At 59.1% G+C, this 16,054-nt stretch overlaps 3 protein-coding genes across 4 annotated transcripts; 2 read left to right on the top strand and 1 right to left on the bottom strand.

The window, feature by feature from the left end:
• Nucleotides 1-3,286: 3,286 nt before the first annotated feature.
• Nucleotides 3,287-9,882, top strand: LOC104061118 (zinc finger protein 777-like; the record flags this gene model as incomplete). The annotated part of the gene is made up of 4 exons (XM_054057904.1): nucleotides 3,287-3,411; nucleotides 5,877-6,003; nucleotides 9,334-9,444; nucleotides 9,686-9,882. Coding segments are annotated over exons 1-4 (513 nt in total), but the record flags the coding sequence as incomplete, so codon positions are not given.
• Nucleotides 6,422-8,188, bottom strand: LOC128851204 (histidine-rich glycoprotein-like). Its single transcript, XM_054058468.1, has 2 exons — nucleotides 7,121-8,188; nucleotides 6,422-7,078 (listed from the first exon to the last, which is right to left on the bottom strand). Exons 1-2 carry the CDS (start codon nucleotides 7,686-7,688, stop codon nucleotides 6,696-6,698), a joined length of 951 nt encoding a protein of 316 aa, XP_053914443.1. The 5' UTR covers nucleotides 7,689-8,188; the 3' UTR covers nucleotides 6,422-6,695.
• On the top strand, nucleotides 9,872-14,486 carry LOC128851196 (zinc finger protein 436-like). Of its 2 annotated transcripts, none has more exons than XM_054058442.1 (3): nucleotides 9,872-10,309; nucleotides 10,406-10,528; nucleotides 12,617-14,486. In XM_054058442.1, the coding sequence occupies exons 1-3, from the start codon at nucleotides 9,886-9,888 to the stop codon at nucleotides 13,513-13,515; spliced, it is 1,446 nt and encodes a 481-aa protein (XP_053914417.1). In that variant the 5' UTR covers nucleotides 9,872-9,885; the 3' UTR covers nucleotides 13,516-14,486. The 2 variants fall into 2 exon arrangements, with proteins under 2 accessions (XP_053914417.1, XP_053914416.1); XM_054058441.1 differs by having other exon boundaries at nucleotides 12,614-14,485.
• The last annotated feature ends 1,568 nt before the right edge of the window (nucleotides 14,487-16,054 follow it).

The raw sequence follows: 16,054 nt of genomic DNA, 5'->3' as shown, positions 1-16,054 counted from the left end.
GTCTTGCACCGGTTCTGCCTCCTGCACCGGTTCTACACCTCCTCTTGCACCAGTTCTGACTCTTGCACCGGTTCCTCTCCTCCTCCTGCCCCACTCCACCTCCTGCACCGGTTCAGGCTTTTGCACCAGTTTTGCTCCCCTCACCATTTCTACTCCTCCTCTTGCACCGGTTTTGCCCCCTGCACCGGTTCTACTCCTCTTCTTTCATCGGTTCTGCCTCCTGCACCATTTCCACTCCTCCTCCTGCACCAGTTTTGCCCCCTGCACCGATTCCACTCCTCTTCTTGCACCAGTTCTGACTCTTGCACCGGTTCTGCTCCTCCTCCTGCCCCACTCCACCTCCTGCACCAGTTCAGGCTTTTGCACCAGTTTTGCTCCCCGCACCATTTCTACTCCTCCTCTTGCACCGGTTTTGCCCCCTGCACCGGTTCTACTCCTCTTCTTTCATCGGTTCTGCCTCCTGCACCATTTCCACTCCTCCTCCTGCACCAGTTTTGCCCCCTGCACCGATTCCACTCCTCTTCTTGCACCAGTTCTGACTCTTGCACCGGTTCCTCTCCTCCTCCTGCACCGCTCCCCCTCCTGCACCAGTTCAGGCTTTTGCACCAGTTTTGCCCCCCGCACCGTTTCTACTCCTCCTCTTGCACTGGTTTTGCCCCATGCACCGGTTCTACTCCTCTTCTTTCACCGGTTTTGCCTCCTGCACCGATTCCACTCCTTCTCTTGCACCAGTTTTGACTCTTGCACCGGTTCCTCTCCTCCTCCTGCCCCACTCCACCTCCTGCACCGGTTCAGACTCTTGCACCAGTTCTGCCCCCTGCACCATTTCTACTCCTCCTCCTGCACCAGTTTTGCCCCCTGCACTGGTTCCACTACTCCTCTTGCACCAGTTTTGCCCCATGCACCGGTTCTGCCTCTTGCACCGGTTCCACTCCTCCTCCTGCACCACTTCTGACTCTTGCACCGGTTCCGCCTCTTGCTCCGGTTCCACTCCCCCTCCTGCCCCGCTCCACCTCCTGCTCCGGTTCCGCCTCTCGCACCAGTTCCATCTCCTGCTCTGGTTCCGCTCCTCCTCCTGCAATGTCCCACCTCTTGCACCGGTTCTACTCCACCTCCTGCTCCAGTTCCACCTCCTGCTCCGGTTCCTCTCCTGCTCTGGTTCCTCTCCTGCTCCAGTTCCACCTCCTGCTCCAGTTCTGCTCCACCTCCTGCTCCAGTTCCACCTCCTGCTCCGGTTCCTCTCCTGCTCCGGTTCCGCTCCACCTCCTGCTCCGGTTCCACTCCCACTGGGATCCTCTCGGAGCCAGGAGGGACCAGGGTGTCCTCAGAGCCGTGGGGCTCAGCATCTCCAGAGAGCTGGGAGCTTCCGTAGCCCCTCAGGTCCATGAGGTCTGAGATGTCCACTCAGGTCTGTGAGGTGTGAGATGTTCCCTCAGATCCATGATGGATCAGGATCTCCTCACAAGTGTGGGGGCTCAGGGTCCCCTCAGATCCATGAGGTGTGAGATGTCCCCTCAGATCCATGATGGACCAGCATCTCCTCACAAGTGTGGGGGCTCAGGGTCTCCTCAGATCCATGAGATGTGAGATGTCCCCTCAGATCCATGAGGTGTGAGATGTTCCCTCAGATCCATGATGGACCAGCATCTCCTTGGAAGTGTGAGGGCTCAGAGTCCCCTCAGGTCCATGAGGTCTGTGATGTCCCCTCAGATCCGTGATGGACCAGGATCTCCTCACAAGTGTGAGGGCTCAGAGTCCCCTCAGGTCCATGAGGTGTGAGATGTCCCCTCAGATCCGTGATGGACCAGGATCTCCTCACAAGTGTGGGGGCTCAGGGTCCCCTCAGGTCCATGAGGTCTGAGATGTCCCCTCAGATCTGTGATGGACCAGCATCTCCTCACAAGTGTGGGGGCTCAGGGTCTCCTCAGATCCATGAGGTGTGAGATGTCCCCTCAAGTCCATGAGGTGTGAGATGTTCCCTCAGATCCATGATGGACCAGGATCTCCTCACAAGTGTGGGGGCTCAGGGTCTCCTCAGATCCATGAGGTGTGAGATGTCCCCTCAAGTCCATGAGGTGTGAGATGTTCCCTCAGATCCATGATGGACCAGGATCTCCTCACAAGTGTGGGGGCTCAGGGTCTCCTCAGATCCATGAGGTGTGAGATGTCCCCTCAGGTCCATGATGGACTTTGTGTCCCCCTCAGGGATGGGAGGACTTGGACTCCTTTCTGCCCCCCCTTTCTCTGCCCCCCCTTTCCTGCAGGGTTGGATCCTCTGACCCCTCCTTTCTCTGACACCCCCCCCCCCGAACCCCACTTCTCTGCAGGGTTGGATGCTCTGACTCCCCCTTTCTCGGCCCCCCCCTTTCTCAGCCCCCCCCCTTTACTGCAGTGTTGGATGCTCTGAGCCCCCCCATTCCAGCAGGATTGGAGTTGGATGCTCTGACCCCCCCATTTCTCTGCCCCCCCATTTCTCTGCCCCCCCATTTCTCTGCCCCCCCTTTCCTGCAGGGTAGGATGCTCTGACCCCCCTTTCTCTGCCCCCCCTCTCTTTGCCCCCCCCTTTCCCGCAGGGTTGGATGCTCTGAGCCCCCCATTTCTCTGCCCCCCACTTTCCTGCAGTGTTGGATGCTCTGAGCCCCCCTTTTCTCTGCCCCCCCATTTCTCTGCCCCCCCCATTTCTCTGCCCCCCCTTTTCTGCAGGGTTGGATGCTCTGAGCCCCCCCTTTCCTACAGGGTTGGATGCTCTGACCCCCCTTTCTCAGCACCCCCTTTCTCTGCCCCCCCTTCCCTGCAGTGTTGGATACTCTGAGCCCCCCATTTCTCTGCCCCCCCATTTCTCTGCCCCCCCTTTCCTGCAGGGTTGGATGCTCTGAGCCCCCCCTTTCCTACAGGGTTGGCTGCTCTGACCCCCCCTTTCTCTGAGCCCCCCCCTTTCTCTGCCCCCCTTTTCCCCGCAGGGGTGGATGCTCTGACCCCCCCTTTCTCTGACCCCCCCTTTTCTGACCCCCACTTCTCTGCAGGGTTGGATGTTCTGACCCCCCCTTTCTCTGCTCCCCCTTCCCTGCAGGGCTGGATGCCCTGACCCCCCCTTTCTCTGCCCCCCCCTTTTCTCTGCCCCCCCTTTCTCTGCCGGGGTCTCTGTGCTGCGCCCCTGCACTTCCCCTCCCCGCCTGAAGGAGGCGCTGCCCAGAGCGGCGCTGGCGTTGCGGCGCTCGCGGAGGCGCCTCTATGGATTGCGGGAGGAAGGGGGGGGGGCGAGGTGTCACTTCCGGTCTCAGCTGTTTGGCGGGAGAAGGGGGGAGGAAGGGGTCGCTTCCGGTGGCCGCGGCCATGGCGGAGCTGAGCTCCCGCCTCGAGGCGCTGGAGCGGCGCTTGGCGAGGGTGGAGGCGGCCCTGCGGGTCCCCGCGGTGCGGGACGGGCCCCGAGGGGATGGGGGGCGCGGGGGGAGCCCGAGGGGGGGCAGTGGGCGGGGGTTGTGGGGATGGGGGGGTCGGTGGGGATGGGCAGAGGGGGGATTTGGGGCCATTGGGGGGCTGGGGGTCACCTGGGGGAAAGGAGGGGCTTTGGGGGGGCTTTGGGGTCCTCGGGGCGTGTTGAGGGGCTGAGAAGGCACTGAGGGGTCACTTAGGGGGTGTTGGGAGGGATTTGGGGGTTTGGGGGGGGGCTTGGTGTCACTTAGAGGGGGTTGGGGGGAATTTGGAGCCATTGGGGGGCTGGGGGGGCTTGGGGGTCACTTAGGGGGTGTTGAGGGGGATTTGGGGCCATTGGGCGGCTGGGGGGGCTTGGAGGTCACTTAGGGGGTGTTGGGGGGGGATTTGGGGGTTTGGGGCGGGTTTGGTGTCACTTAGAGGGGGTTGGGGGGAATTTGGAGCCATTGGGGGGCTGGGGGGGCTTGGGGGTCACTTAGGGGGTGTTGGGGGGGATTTGGAGCCATTGGGGGGCTGGAGGGGGCTTGGAGGTCACTTAGGGGGTGTTGGGGGGGATTTGGGGGGTTGGGGGTGGCTTGGTGTCACTTAGAGGGGGTTGGGGGGAATTTGGAGCCATTGGTGGGATTTGGGGGTCACTTAGGGGGTGTTGGGGGGGATTTGGGGCCATTGGACTTGGGGGGGGGACTTGCGGGGAGCTTGGGGGTCACCTGGGGGAAAGGAGGGAATTTGGGGGCATTGGGGCGATGGGGGGACTTGGGGGTCACTTGGGGGAAAGGAGGGGATTTGGGGGCTGGAGGGGGATTGGAGGGGGTCTCTTAGGGGGAAAGGAGGGGATTTGGGACTATTGGGGGGCTGTGGAGGGGCTTGGGGGTCACTTAGAGGGAAAGGAGGGGATTTGGGGCCATTGAGGGGCTTGGGGGTCACTTAGGGGGTGTTGGGGGTGCTGAGAAGGCACTGAGGGGTCACTTAGGGAGTGTTGGGGGGGGATTTGGAGCCATTGGGGGGCTGGGGGGGGCTTGGGGGTCACTTAGAGGAAAAGGAGGGGATTTGGGGCCATTGAGGGGCTTGGGGGTCACAGGGGGTGTTGGGGGGCGATTTGGAGCCATTGGGGGGCTGGGGGCGGGCTTGGGGGTCACTTAGGGGGTGTTGGGGGGCTGAGAAGGCACTGAGGGGTCACTTAGGGAGTGTTGAGGGGGGGATTTGGAGCCATTGGGGGGCTGGGGGGGGGCTTGGGGGTGACATAGGGTTCCTTGTGGGGCAGAGAGGGGGTTTGGGGGTCCTTGTGGGGCTGTGAAGGGGCTGGGGGGGGTCACTTAGGGGGTGTTGGGGGGGTATTTGGGGGTCATTTAGGGGTCCTTGTGGGGCTGGGGGGTCACTTAGGGGGTGTTGGGGGGGCTGTTGGGGGTCATTTAGGGGTCCTTGTGGGGCTGGGGGGTCACTTAGGGGGTGTTGGGGGGGTATTTGGGGGTCATTTAGGGGTCCTTGTGGGGCTGGGGGGTCACTTAGGGGGTGTTGGGGGGTATTTGGGGCTGTTGGGGGTCATTTAGGGGTCCTTGTGGGGCTGGGGGGGGGTCACTTAGGGGATGTTGGGGGGTATTTGGGGCTGTTGGGGGTCATTTAGGGGTCCTTGTGGGGCTGGGGGGGTCACTTAGGGGGTTTTGGGGGGGTCCTTGGGGGTCATTTAGGGGTCCTTGTGGGGCTGGGGGGTCACTTAGGGGGTGTTGGGGGGGTATTTGGGGGTCATTTAGGGGTCCTTGTGGGGCTGGGGGGTCACTTAGGGGGTGTTGGGGGGTATTTGGGGGTCATTTAGGGGTCCTTGTGGGGCTGGGGGGTCACTTAGGGGGTGTTTTGAAGGGCTGAGGGCTGACGTCCAGGAGGCCTTTGGGGTGGTGGCATCTCAGGAGGCCTTTGGGGTGATGGTGGCATCTCAGGAGGCTTTTGAGGTGGTGGCATCCAGGAGGCATTATGGGTGATGGTGGCATTTTGGGTGATGGTGGCATCTCAGGAGGCCTTTGGGAGTGGTGGTGGCATCTCAGGAGGCCTTTGGGGTGGTGGCATCCAGGAGGCGTTATGAGTGATGGTGGCATTTTGGGTGATGGTGGCATCTCAGGAAGCCTTTTGGGTGATGGTGGCATCCAGGAGGCATTATGGGTGATGGTGGCATCTCAGGAGGCCTTTGGGGTGATGGTGGCATCTCAGGAGGCCTTTGAGGTGGTGGCATCCAGGAGGCATTATGGGTGATGGTGGCATTTTGGGTGATGGTGGCATCTCAGGAGGCCTTTGGGAGTGGTGGTGGCATCTCAGGAAGCATTATGGGTGATGGTGGCATCTCAGGAGGCCTTTGGGGTGATGGTGGCATCTCAGGAGGCCTTTGGGAGTGGTGGTGCCTTCCGAGGAGGCCTTTGGGGTGGTGTTGTCCCCTCCTATAACCGCTGCTCTTCCAGGTGCCCATCACCTTCGAGGACGTTGCGGTGCCCTTCAGCAGAGAAGAATGGGCCCACCTGGATGATGAGGAGAAGGAGCTCTACAGGAACGTGATGCAGGACAACTATGAGATGCTGGTGTCCCTCTGTAGGCTCCGTTCCCACCGGTTTGGTAGCCGCTACCTTCTCGGGGTTCCTTTTCTGTTCCCTGGCGTGAACCTCAACGCGTGCGCTTGGAGCCCAAAGACCACCCGTGGCCAGGGCTGTGTCCAAAGGGACGGAAGGGGGTTGGGACCTTCTGCTCCTCTTTGGGGAGACCTCCGCTGGAGGATTGGGGCCAATTCTGGAATCCTCAGCAGAAGGAGGAGATGGAGCTGTTGGAACGGGTCCAGAGGAGGCTCCAAGGATGATGCGAGGGGTGGAGAACCTCCCATGCGAGGACAGGCTGAGAGAGTTGGGGTTGTTCAGGAGAAGAGAAGGTTCCATGGAGACCTTAGAGTGACCTTCCAGAACCTGAAGGGGCTCCAAGAAAGCTCAGGAGGGGCTTTATCCGACGTTCTGGAGTGACAGAATGATGGGAAACGGCTTTAAATTGGAAGCTTGAGATGAGACGTTAGGAAGAACTTCTTCACCATGAGGGTGGGAAGGCCCTGAGATGGGTTGCTCGGAGCAGTGGTGGCTGCTCCATCCCTGGAGGGGTTGAAGGCCACGTTGGATGGGGCTTTGGAGCCCCTGATCCAGTGGGAGGTGTCCCTGCCCATGGCATGGGGTGGAACTGGATGGGCTTTGAGGTTCCTTTCAACCCAACCCATTCCATGGTTCCATGATTCTCACTTACCATCACCCAGAACCCCCAGATCCCATCCCTGGAGATGTTGAAGGCCACGTTGGATGGGTTTGGAGCCCCTGATCCAGTGGGAGGTGTCCCTGCCCATGGCATGGGGTGGAACTGGATGGGCTTTGAGGTCCCTTCCAACCCAACCCATGGTTCCACCAGTCTCTCTCTCTCCTCTTGAGATCTCCAGCCCTCAAATGATCCGTGTCTTCTCCTTTGGAGAACTCAACGTTGAGCTGTGGACAACACTGAGCTCCTTGGGTTTTCAATGCCAAAATTCCCTCTTTTTGGCACCAATTTTGCCATGAGGGCCTGGAATTCCCAGCCAGGACAGGACGTAGAGCAGATACGGAGTGATCTGGAGCAGATCCGTGGTGGTGTGGAGCACCTCTGGGGTGATCTGGAGCAGATCCGTGGTGGTGTGGAGCACCTCTGGGGTGATCTGGAGAAGATCTGTGGTGGTTTAGAGCACTTCTGGGGTGATCTGGAGCAGATCTGTGGTGGTTTAGAGCAGATCCGTGGTGGTGTGGAGCACATTTGGGGTGATCTGGAGAAGATCTGTGGTGGTTTAGAGTAGATCCGTGGTGGTGTGGAGCTCCTCTGGGGTGATCTGGAGCAGATCCAGGTTGGTGTGGAGCACCTCTGAAGTTATCTGGAGCAGATCCGTGGTGGTTTAGAGCAGATCCGTGGTGGTGTGGAGCACCTCTGGGGTGATCTGGAGCAGATCCGTGGTGGTTTAGAGCAGATCCGTGGTGGTGTGGAGCACCTCTGGGGTGATCTGGAGAAGATCTGTGGTGGTTTAGAGCAGATCTGTGGTCGTGTGGAGCTCCTCTGGGGTGATCTGGAGAAGATCTGTGGTGGTTTAGAGCAGATCTGTGGTGGTGTGGAGCTCCTCTGGGGTGATCTGGAGTAGTTCCGTGGTGGTTTAGAGCAGATCCGTGGGGGTGTGGAGCACTCTGGAGTGATCTGGAGAAGATCCGTGGTGGTGTGGAGCACATTTGGGGTGATCTGGAGAAGATCTGTGGTGGTTTAGAGTAGATCCGTGGTGGTGTGGAGCTCCTCTGGGGTGATCTGGAGCAGATCCAGGTTGGTGTGGAGCACCTCTGAAGTGATCTGGAGCAGATCCGTGGTGGTTTAGAGCAGATCCGTGGTGGTGTGGAGCACCTCTGGGGTGATCTGGAGAAGATCTGTGGTGGTTTAGAGCAGATCCGTGGTGGTGTGGAACATCTCTGGGGTGATCTGGAGAAGATCTGTGGTGGTTTAGAGTAGATCCGTGGTGGTGTGGAGCTCCTCTGGGGTGATCTGGAGCAGATCCAGGTTGGTGTGGAGCACCTCTGAAGTGATCTGGAGCAGATCCGTGGTGGTTTAGAGCAGATCCGTGGTGGTGTGGAGCACCTCTGGGGTGATCTGGAGCAGATCTGTGGTGGTTTAGAGCAGATCCATGGTGGTGTGGAGCTCCTCTGGGGTGATCTGGAGCAGATCTGTGGTGGTTTAGAGCAGATCCATGGTGGTGTGGAGCACCTCTGGAGTGATCTGGAGAAGATCCGTGGTGGTGTGGAGCACCTCTGGGGTGATCTGGAGCAGATCTGTGGTGCTTTAGAGCAGATCTGTGGTGGTGTGGAGCTCCTCTGGAGTGATCTGGAGAAGATCCGTGGTGGTGTGGAGCACCTCTGGGGTGATCTGGAGCAGATCTGTGGTGCTTTAGAGCAGATCTGTGGTGGTGTGGAGCTCCTCTGGGGTGATCTGGAGAAGATCTGTGGTGGTTTAGAGCAGATCCGTGGTGGTGTGGAGCACCTCTGGGGTGATCTGGAGCAGATCCGTGGTGGTGTGGAGCTCCTCTGGGGTGATCTGGAGCAGATCCGTGGTGGTGTGGAGCACCTCTGGGGTGATCTGGAGAAGATCCGTGGTGGTTCAGAGCAGATCCGTGGTGGTGTGGAGCTCCTCTGGGGTGATCTGGAGAAGATCTGTGGTGGTTTAGAGCAGATCCGTGGTGGTGTGGAGCACCTCTGGAGTGATCTGGAGAAGATCCGTGGTGGTTTAGAACAGATCCGTGTTGGTGTGGAGCACCTCTGGGGTGATCTGGAGCAGATCTGTGGTGGTGTGGAGCTCCTCTGGGGTGATCTGGAGCAGATCCGTGGTGGTGTGTAGCTCCTCTGGGGTGATCTGGAGCAGATCTGTGGTGGTGTGGAGCACCTCGGGGGTGATCTGGAGCAGATCTGTGGTGGTGTGGAGCTCCTCTGGGGTGATCTGGAGCAGATCTGTGGTGGTTTAGAGCAGATCTGTGGTGGTGTGGAGCACCTCTGGGGTGATCTGGAGCAGATCCAGGTTGGTGTGGAGCTCCTCTGGGGTGATCTGGAGAAGATCTGTGGTGGTTTAGAGCAGATCTGTGGTGGTGTGGAGCTCCTCTGGGGTGATCTGGAGCAGATCCGTGGTGGTGTGGAGCTCCTCTGGGGTGATCTGGAGCAGATCCGTGGTGGTGTGGAGCACCTCTGGGGTGATCTGGAGCAGATCCGTGGTGGTGTGAAGCTCCTCTGGGATGATCTGGAGAAGATCCCCGTTGGAGATGAGGTGGTTTGGGCTGGGATTGGCTTCGTGGTGCCCCGGTGGAGGTGTCTTCTGATGTCTTCTCTTGCTCTTGAACAGACTGCGCCCTTGCCAAGCCTCAACTTTTATCTCGGATGGAAAGAGAAGAGTTGGACGCTCCGGTGGGGTCAAGCGTGGAGAAAGCAGATGTGTCCTCAGATCCAGCCAAAGGTGTGTGACACCAGGTTTCTCCCATGCCAGGATCCGGCTCCTGGCCACTTGTGGTCCCTGTCCTCAGCCCTTGAGGTGTCTTCATGGTGGTTGTGGACATTCGGTGGTGGGAGAGGACACGGGGATAGCCTGGAATGTTCTCTGTGTGCTGTGGAGATCCTGGTGGCCAGGGAGGAGAAGACCCACCCCGTGCTTTCTCCTCTGAGCTGCCCATAAAGCCAAATGGTCTTCTTCTCTCCAGGGTTGGACCAGCCAAGTTGTGTGGGCGATGATGGTCCTCTGGAGGTGAAGTCATCAGAGTCTTCCAATGGGGACGTGGAGGAGAACCGGAGCGTGGAGGAGAACCAGAGCGTGGAGGAGAACCAGAGCGTGGAGGAGATCCTGAGCGTGGAGGAGATCCTGAGCGTGGAGGAGACCCTGAGCGTGGAGGAGACCCAGAGCATGGAGGAGACCCAAAGCTTGGTGGAGACCCAGAGCTTGATGGAGACCCAAAGCTTGGTGGAGACCCAAAGCTTGGTGGAGACCCAGAGCTTGGTGGAGACCCAGAGCTTGGTGGAGACCCAGAGCGTGGTGGAGACCCAGAGCATGGTGGAGACCCAGAGCATGGTGGAGACCCAAAGCTTGGTGGAGACCCAGAGCGTGGTGGAGACCCAGAGCGTGGTGGAGACCCAGAGCGTGGTGGAGACCCAGAGCTTGGTGGAGACCCAGAGCGTGGTGGAGACCCAGAGCGTGGTGGAGACCCAGAGCGTGGTGGAGACCCAGAGCGTGGTGGAGACCCAGAGCATGGAGGACACCCAGAGCCTGAAGGACACCCAGAGCCTGAAGGAGAACCGAAGCGTGGAGACCACAACGAGCTACAGTGCACGTGAGTCGCTTCCCAATCCGGTTGCCGCGAAGGATGAGGTCCTCACCTGCTTCTGTCTCCCATCTACTATGACCATCTCTCCTCTTGCCTTCACAGCACTGGTCCCTCACGAAGCCACCGCTGTCCCAGAAGATCTCGGCCACCCGTCGCCGTCCCCTTCCTGCCCTCTTGCCGCGTGCCGTCATGAAGTGACGAATCCGTCCCCTTCCCTCGCAGCAGGTAATGGGCAGAGCCCCTCGTTCCTCCTTGGTGGAGCCGGCAGGAGCTCCAATGTGTGGTCCAAGAGCAGCAGTAGATCCGCGTGGACCTCTCTCTGCACCCGAGGCTTTCAGGACAGGGTTTTAGATGGTTCAGATGGGCCAAGAAAGGGTTGTGATGGTCCACCCTGCTGCCGGGCTTGAAAGCGTAGACACCTCCAGGTCCTTCAGCTGCTCCTCATAACCCATGTTCTCCAGCCCCTTCCTCAGCTCCGGGCTCTTCTCCAGATGCCCCTCAAGGTCCTTCTTGGAGTGAGGGGCCCAAAACTCAACCCAAGATTCCAAGTGTGGCCTCACCAGCAGGACAATCCCTTCCCTACTTCCATGGCTGATCCAAGCCAAGATGGTGTTGGCCACCTCTGGCTCGTGTTCTGCCAGGCTTGGAACCATAAGGGATGAAGCGTGGTGGGAAGCAGCCCACCTGGTTGATGGGCTTTGAAGGACAACCTCGGTGTTTCTCTTAGATCTTCCCGTTCCACCTCGGGGCCCTTTGTCCAATCTCAAACGGCCCTTGAGGTCTGCATGGATGATGGAATCCGTAAGGTTGGAAAAGACCTCGAAGCTCCTCCAGCCCAACCCCACCGTGTCTACTAACCCGTGTCCCACAGATGGGCTTTTTGAAGCCCTCCAGGGATGGAGACTCCCCCACCCCTGCCCTGGGCAACCTCCTCCAGGGCTTCTCCACTCTTCCAGGAAAGACAATTGTCCCAATATCCGATCTAAACCTCCTCCGGCACAACTTGAGGCTGTTTCCCTTGTCCCATCCCTCGTTCCTCAGGAGAAGAACCCAACGCCCACCTCCCCACCACCTCCTTTCCAGGAGCTGCGGAGAGCCATGAGGTGTCCCCTCAGAGTCCTCTTCTCCATCTAAACACCCCCAGGGCCCTCAGCTGCTCCTCATAACCCATGTTCTCCAGCCCCTTCCTCAGCTCCGGGCTCTTCTCCAGATGCCCCTCAAGGTCCTTCTTGGAGTGAGAGGCCCAAAACTCAACCCAAGATTCCAAGTGTGGCCTCACCAGCAGGACAATCCCTTCCCTACTTCCATGGCTGATCCAAGCCAAGATGGTGTTGGCCACCTCTGGCTCGTGTTCTGCCAGGCTTGGAACCATAAGGGATGAAGCGTGGTGGGAAGCAGCCCACCTGGTTGATGGGCTTTGAAGGACAACCTCGGTGTTTCTGTTAGATCTTCTCGTTCCACCTCGGGGCCCTTTGTCCAATCTCAAACGGCCCTTGGGGTCTGCATGGATGATGGAATCCATAAGGTTGGAGAAGACCTCAAAGCTCCTCCAGTCCAACCCCACCGTGTCTACTAACCCGTGTCCCACAGATGGGCTTTTTGAAGCCCTCCAGGGATGGAGACTCCCCTGGGCAACCTCCTCCGGGGCTTCTCCACTCTTCCAGGAAAGACAGTTGTCCCAATATCCGATCTAAACCTCCTCCGGCACAACTTGAGGCCATTTCACTTGTCCCATCCCTCGTTCCTTGGGAGAAGAACCCAACGCCCACCTCCCCACAACCTCCTTTCCAGGAGCTGCGGAGAGCCATGAGGTGTCCCCTCAGAGTCCTCTTCTCCATCTAAACACCTCCAGGTCCCTCAGCTGCTCCTCATAACCCATGTTCTCCAGCCCCTTCCTCAGCTCCAGGCTCTTCTCCAGATGCCCCTCAAGGTCCTTCTTGGAGTGAGAGGCCCAAAACTCAACCCAAGATTCCAAGTGTGGCCTCACCAGCAGGACAATCCCTTCCCTACTTCCATGGCTGATCCAAGCCAGGATGGTGTTGACCTTCTTGGCCACTTGGGCCCCCGTTGGCTCACGTTCAGCCACTGTTGACCAACACCTCCAGGTCCTTCTCTGCCAGCAGCTTCCCAAAGCGTTGAGGTCGTGGTGGTCCAGGTGTGAAGATGTGGAGCTAAAAGAGGCGAATGGGGGCTGCGATTGTTCTCGCTGTTGGGTTGGGAGGAGGTGTTGGGAGGTCAGGAGATGGTGGGAGGTGCCTTCTCCTCCAAACCACCTGGAAGAGTCATGGTTGGCTTCTTTAAATCTTCCAGCAGATGCTGAGGTGGGGATCCCGATGGAGATCCCTCAGGAGGAGATCGCTGCGGAGAACCCGGCCGTGCCCGAAATGCTCTTGAAGCCTCCAAAAGAGGAGGACCTCAAAGATTCAGAGCGTGGTGGTGGCCAAAACCCAGCAGCAGCCGTTCCTGAAGAACCGAGCGAGGAAGCCATGCCAGATGCCTGCAGAACAACGGCAGAAGCAGATCCCAACTGCCCAGAAGAACCCATGGAGACCTCTTGCGGGGGCCGGCCTACCACCTGCCAACGCAATTCCACCCGGGAGAAATTCTACTCCTGCTTGGTTTGCAGGAAGAACTTTCTGCTGAAGATCAACCTCATCATCCACGAGAGGAGCCACAGCAACCACGTGCCCTACGTCTGCACCCACTGCAACTGCAGCTTCATGTCCAAGCGGAAGATGCGGCGTCACCTACGCGTGCGGACGGCCAAAGGCTTCTGCCAACCTACGGAAGAGGAGGAGTGCTCCAAGTTGACCTCCAACCCTTCAACCCAAACCCAAACCCCAAACGAGGGTTGCGGTCCGGTGTGGGAACCCAACTCCAACCTCTACCCGTTGGCTTCGGAGAAAGTGATGTATACCTGCAACAAATGCATGGAGAACTTCTCCAGCTTGACGTTCCTCATCCTCCACCAACGCCGGCACACCAACCACCACCTCATCCTTTGTCCCTGCTGCAACAGGAGCTTCACTTGGGCTTCGGACTTTGTCCGTCACCACCAAACCTACACGGGCGAGCGGCCCTACCAGTGCGGCATCTGCCAGAAGACTTTCAAGCGTCACTACCACCTGGTGGTGCACCAGAAGATCCACATGCGGCAGGAGAGGACCTACCCCTGCGAGAACCAACCGCCGGTGCCGGCAGAACCCGTTTAAGCGTAGAGACGGAGGTGGAAAGCCACAAGGGTAGCAGAAGAGAGGGTGGGAAAGCCAGGACTTGTCCTCCTAAAGGCAGGAGGACGCTCTTTGGACCTCCTCTTGACCATGGGCACCAGCGGGTTGGACAAAAAACTTGGAGGTTGGGTGGTGGTTCCCAGCCTTTCCCGTGGAGATGGAAGGCATCCATCCATCCAGTCCTGGTGGAGACCCTTCGGCGTGTGGGTTCCTCTCGTTCCTGACCTCCAGTTGGGTGGTGGACGGAGCGGGTGGGCCACCGGGAACGGGATTGGGCGCTGCCGGTGGGGAGGACTCGTAGAAGCCTTTGGAAAGACCGAGGAGATCATGGAGTCCAACCATCCCTGTCCACTACTAAAGCAGATCCTTGAGCACCGCGTCCACCTGTCTTCTAAACGCCTCCAGGGGTGGGGACTCCACCTCCTCTGATGGGGATGGAGAACCCTTCCCAGGAAGCAGTTTTTCCCGGTATCCAACCTGGGAAACTTGAGGTCCTTCTCCTCTGATCCCATCTCTTGGTCCTTGGGAGAAGAGTCCATCGCCCACCTCACCACAACCTCCTTTCAGGCAGTTGTAGAGAGCCATGAGGTCTCCCTTCAGCCTCCTCTTCTCCAGGTTCCTCCACCACCTCTCCTAACCCTTTGTTCTCCGACCCCTTCCGCAGCTCCGTTCCCTTCTCCGGATGCGCTCCAACCCCTTAAGGTCCTTCTTGGAGTGAAGGACCCAAAAGTGAAGCCAGGATTGGAGGTGTGGCCTCACCAGCGCCGAGTCCAGGGGGACGATCCCTTCCCTACTCCCATGGTTGATCCAAGCTGAGATGCTGGTGGTCTTCTTGGCCACCAGGGCCACTGCTGGCTCACGTTCAGCCGCTGTTGACCAACACCTCCAGGTCCTTTTCGGCTTTCCAGCTGCTCTTCCCAAGCCTGGAGCTGCACGGGGTCCCCTTGGTCCCAACCCATGAGCCTGGTGGAACCCCATCCCGTTGGTCCCAACCCATGAGTGGTTGAACCCCAACCCATGAGTCTGGTGGAACCCCATCCCGTTGGTCCTAACCCATGACTCTGGTGGAACCCCATCCGGTTGGTCCCAACCCATGACTCTGGTTGAACCCCAACCCGTTGGTCCCACCCCATGACTCTGGTGGAACCCCATCCCGTTAGTCCCAACCCATGAGTCTGGTGGAACCCCAACCCATGAGCCTGGTGGAACCCCATCCTGTTGGTCCCAACCCATGAGTCTGGTGGAACCCCATCCCGTTGGTCCCAACCCATGAGCCTGGTGGAACCCCATCCTGTTGGTCCCAACCCATGAGTCTGGTGGAACCCCATCCTGTTGGTCCCAACCCATGAGTCTGGTTGAACCCCATCCCGTTGGTCCCAACCCATGAGTCTGGTGGAACCCCATCCTGTTGGTCCCAACCCATGAGTGGTTGAACCCCAACCCATGAGCCTGGTGGAACCCCATCCCGTTGGTCCCAACCCATGAGCCTGGTGGAACCCCAACCCATGAGTCTGGTTGAACCCCATCCCGTTGGTCCCAACCCATGAGTGGTTGAACCCCAACCCATGAGTCTGGTGGAACCCCATCCCGTTGGTCCCAACCCATGAGCCTGGTGGAACCCCATCCCGTTGGTCCCCACCCATGAGTCTGGTGGAACCCCATCCCGTTGGTCCCACTCCATGGACCCAGCGTGTCCTTCCAGCCCTTCTTCCAAATGGGCATCAAACGGAACCTTTCCGGTCAACCAGAACTGCTGGAAGATGGTGGAAAGGTGTTTGGTGATCACCTCCCACCAGATCCTTCAGAACCTCTGGGTGGATCCCATCCGTCCCCATAGACTTGGGAACGTCTGGTTGGCCAAGTAGGTCGCTAACCATTCCCTCTTGGATCATGGGAGCTTCTGCTTCTCATCTTTATCTTCTGGGCCAAGGGGACCTTCTGCTCCTCATCTTTATCTTCTGGTGGAGAGCCCTGTGGCCGGGTGGGATTCTCCTCATGGCACGTGGGGCTCCAGGAATGCCTGTGAGGTTCTCCTGGTGGGATGTGGGGCACCAGGAATGACCGTGAGGTTCTTCCTGGGGAGATGCAGGTGGTGGGAATGCACGTGGGTTCTCCTGGTGGGATGTGGGGCACCAGGAATTGCCCATGAGGTTCTTCTGGTGGGATCTGAGGTTCCAAGAATGTTGGTGAGATCTTCTTCCTGGTGGGAAGCAGTGGAGGAGTGAGGCCGGAGGAGCACCAGGGGGTTGGTGGGAACCGGCAGGAGCCGTGGTCCTGGGATGGAGGTGGGGCTGAGGGTGGGGATGGGATTGGAGCAGGAATGGGATGGAGATGGAGATGATGGAGGTGGAGATGGGGAAGGAGATGGGATGGGGATCCGGTGGGGGACAGGGATGGGAAGGGCGATGGAGATGGGAATGGGGATGGAGATGGGAATGGAGATGGGATGGGGATGGAGATGGGGATGGGGATGGGGATGGAGATGGGGATGGGGATGGAGATGGGGATGGAGATGGGGATG

This window comes from Cuculus canorus, chromosome 2 (assembly GCF_017976375.1).
Source record: "Cuculus canorus isolate bCucCan1 chromosome 2, bCucCan1.pri, whole genome shotgun sequence".
In the NCBI taxonomy this organism is placed as follows: Eukaryota; Metazoa; Chordata; class Aves; order Cuculiformes; family Cuculidae; genus Cuculus; species Cuculus canorus.
The sequence above is the reverse complement of the archived record's forward strand: the minus strand, read 5'-3'. Positions and strand labels throughout refer to the sequence as shown.

Coding starts and splice junctions, on each gene's coding strand:
- LOC128851204 (XM_054058468.1), bottom strand. CDS start 7,688: ATGTGCTCCACACCACCACGGATCTTCTCCAGATCACTCCAGAGTGCT. Junction 7,079..7,120: donor TTCTCCAGATCACCCCAGAG/GTGCTCCACACC, acceptor ATCACCCCAGAG/GTGCTCCACACCACCACGGA.
- LOC128851196 (XM_054058441.1), top strand. CDS start 9,886: ATGGAGGAGACCCAAAGCTTGGTGGAGACCCAGAGCTTGATGGAGACC. Junction 10,310..10,405: donor CACAACGAGCTACAGTGCAC/GTGAGTCGCTTC, acceptor TTGCCTTCACAG/CACTGGTCCCTCACGAAGCC. Junction 10,529..12,613: donor GTCCCCTTCCCTCGCAGCAG/GTAATGGGCAGA, acceptor TAAATCTTCCAG/CAGATGCTGAGGTGGGGATC.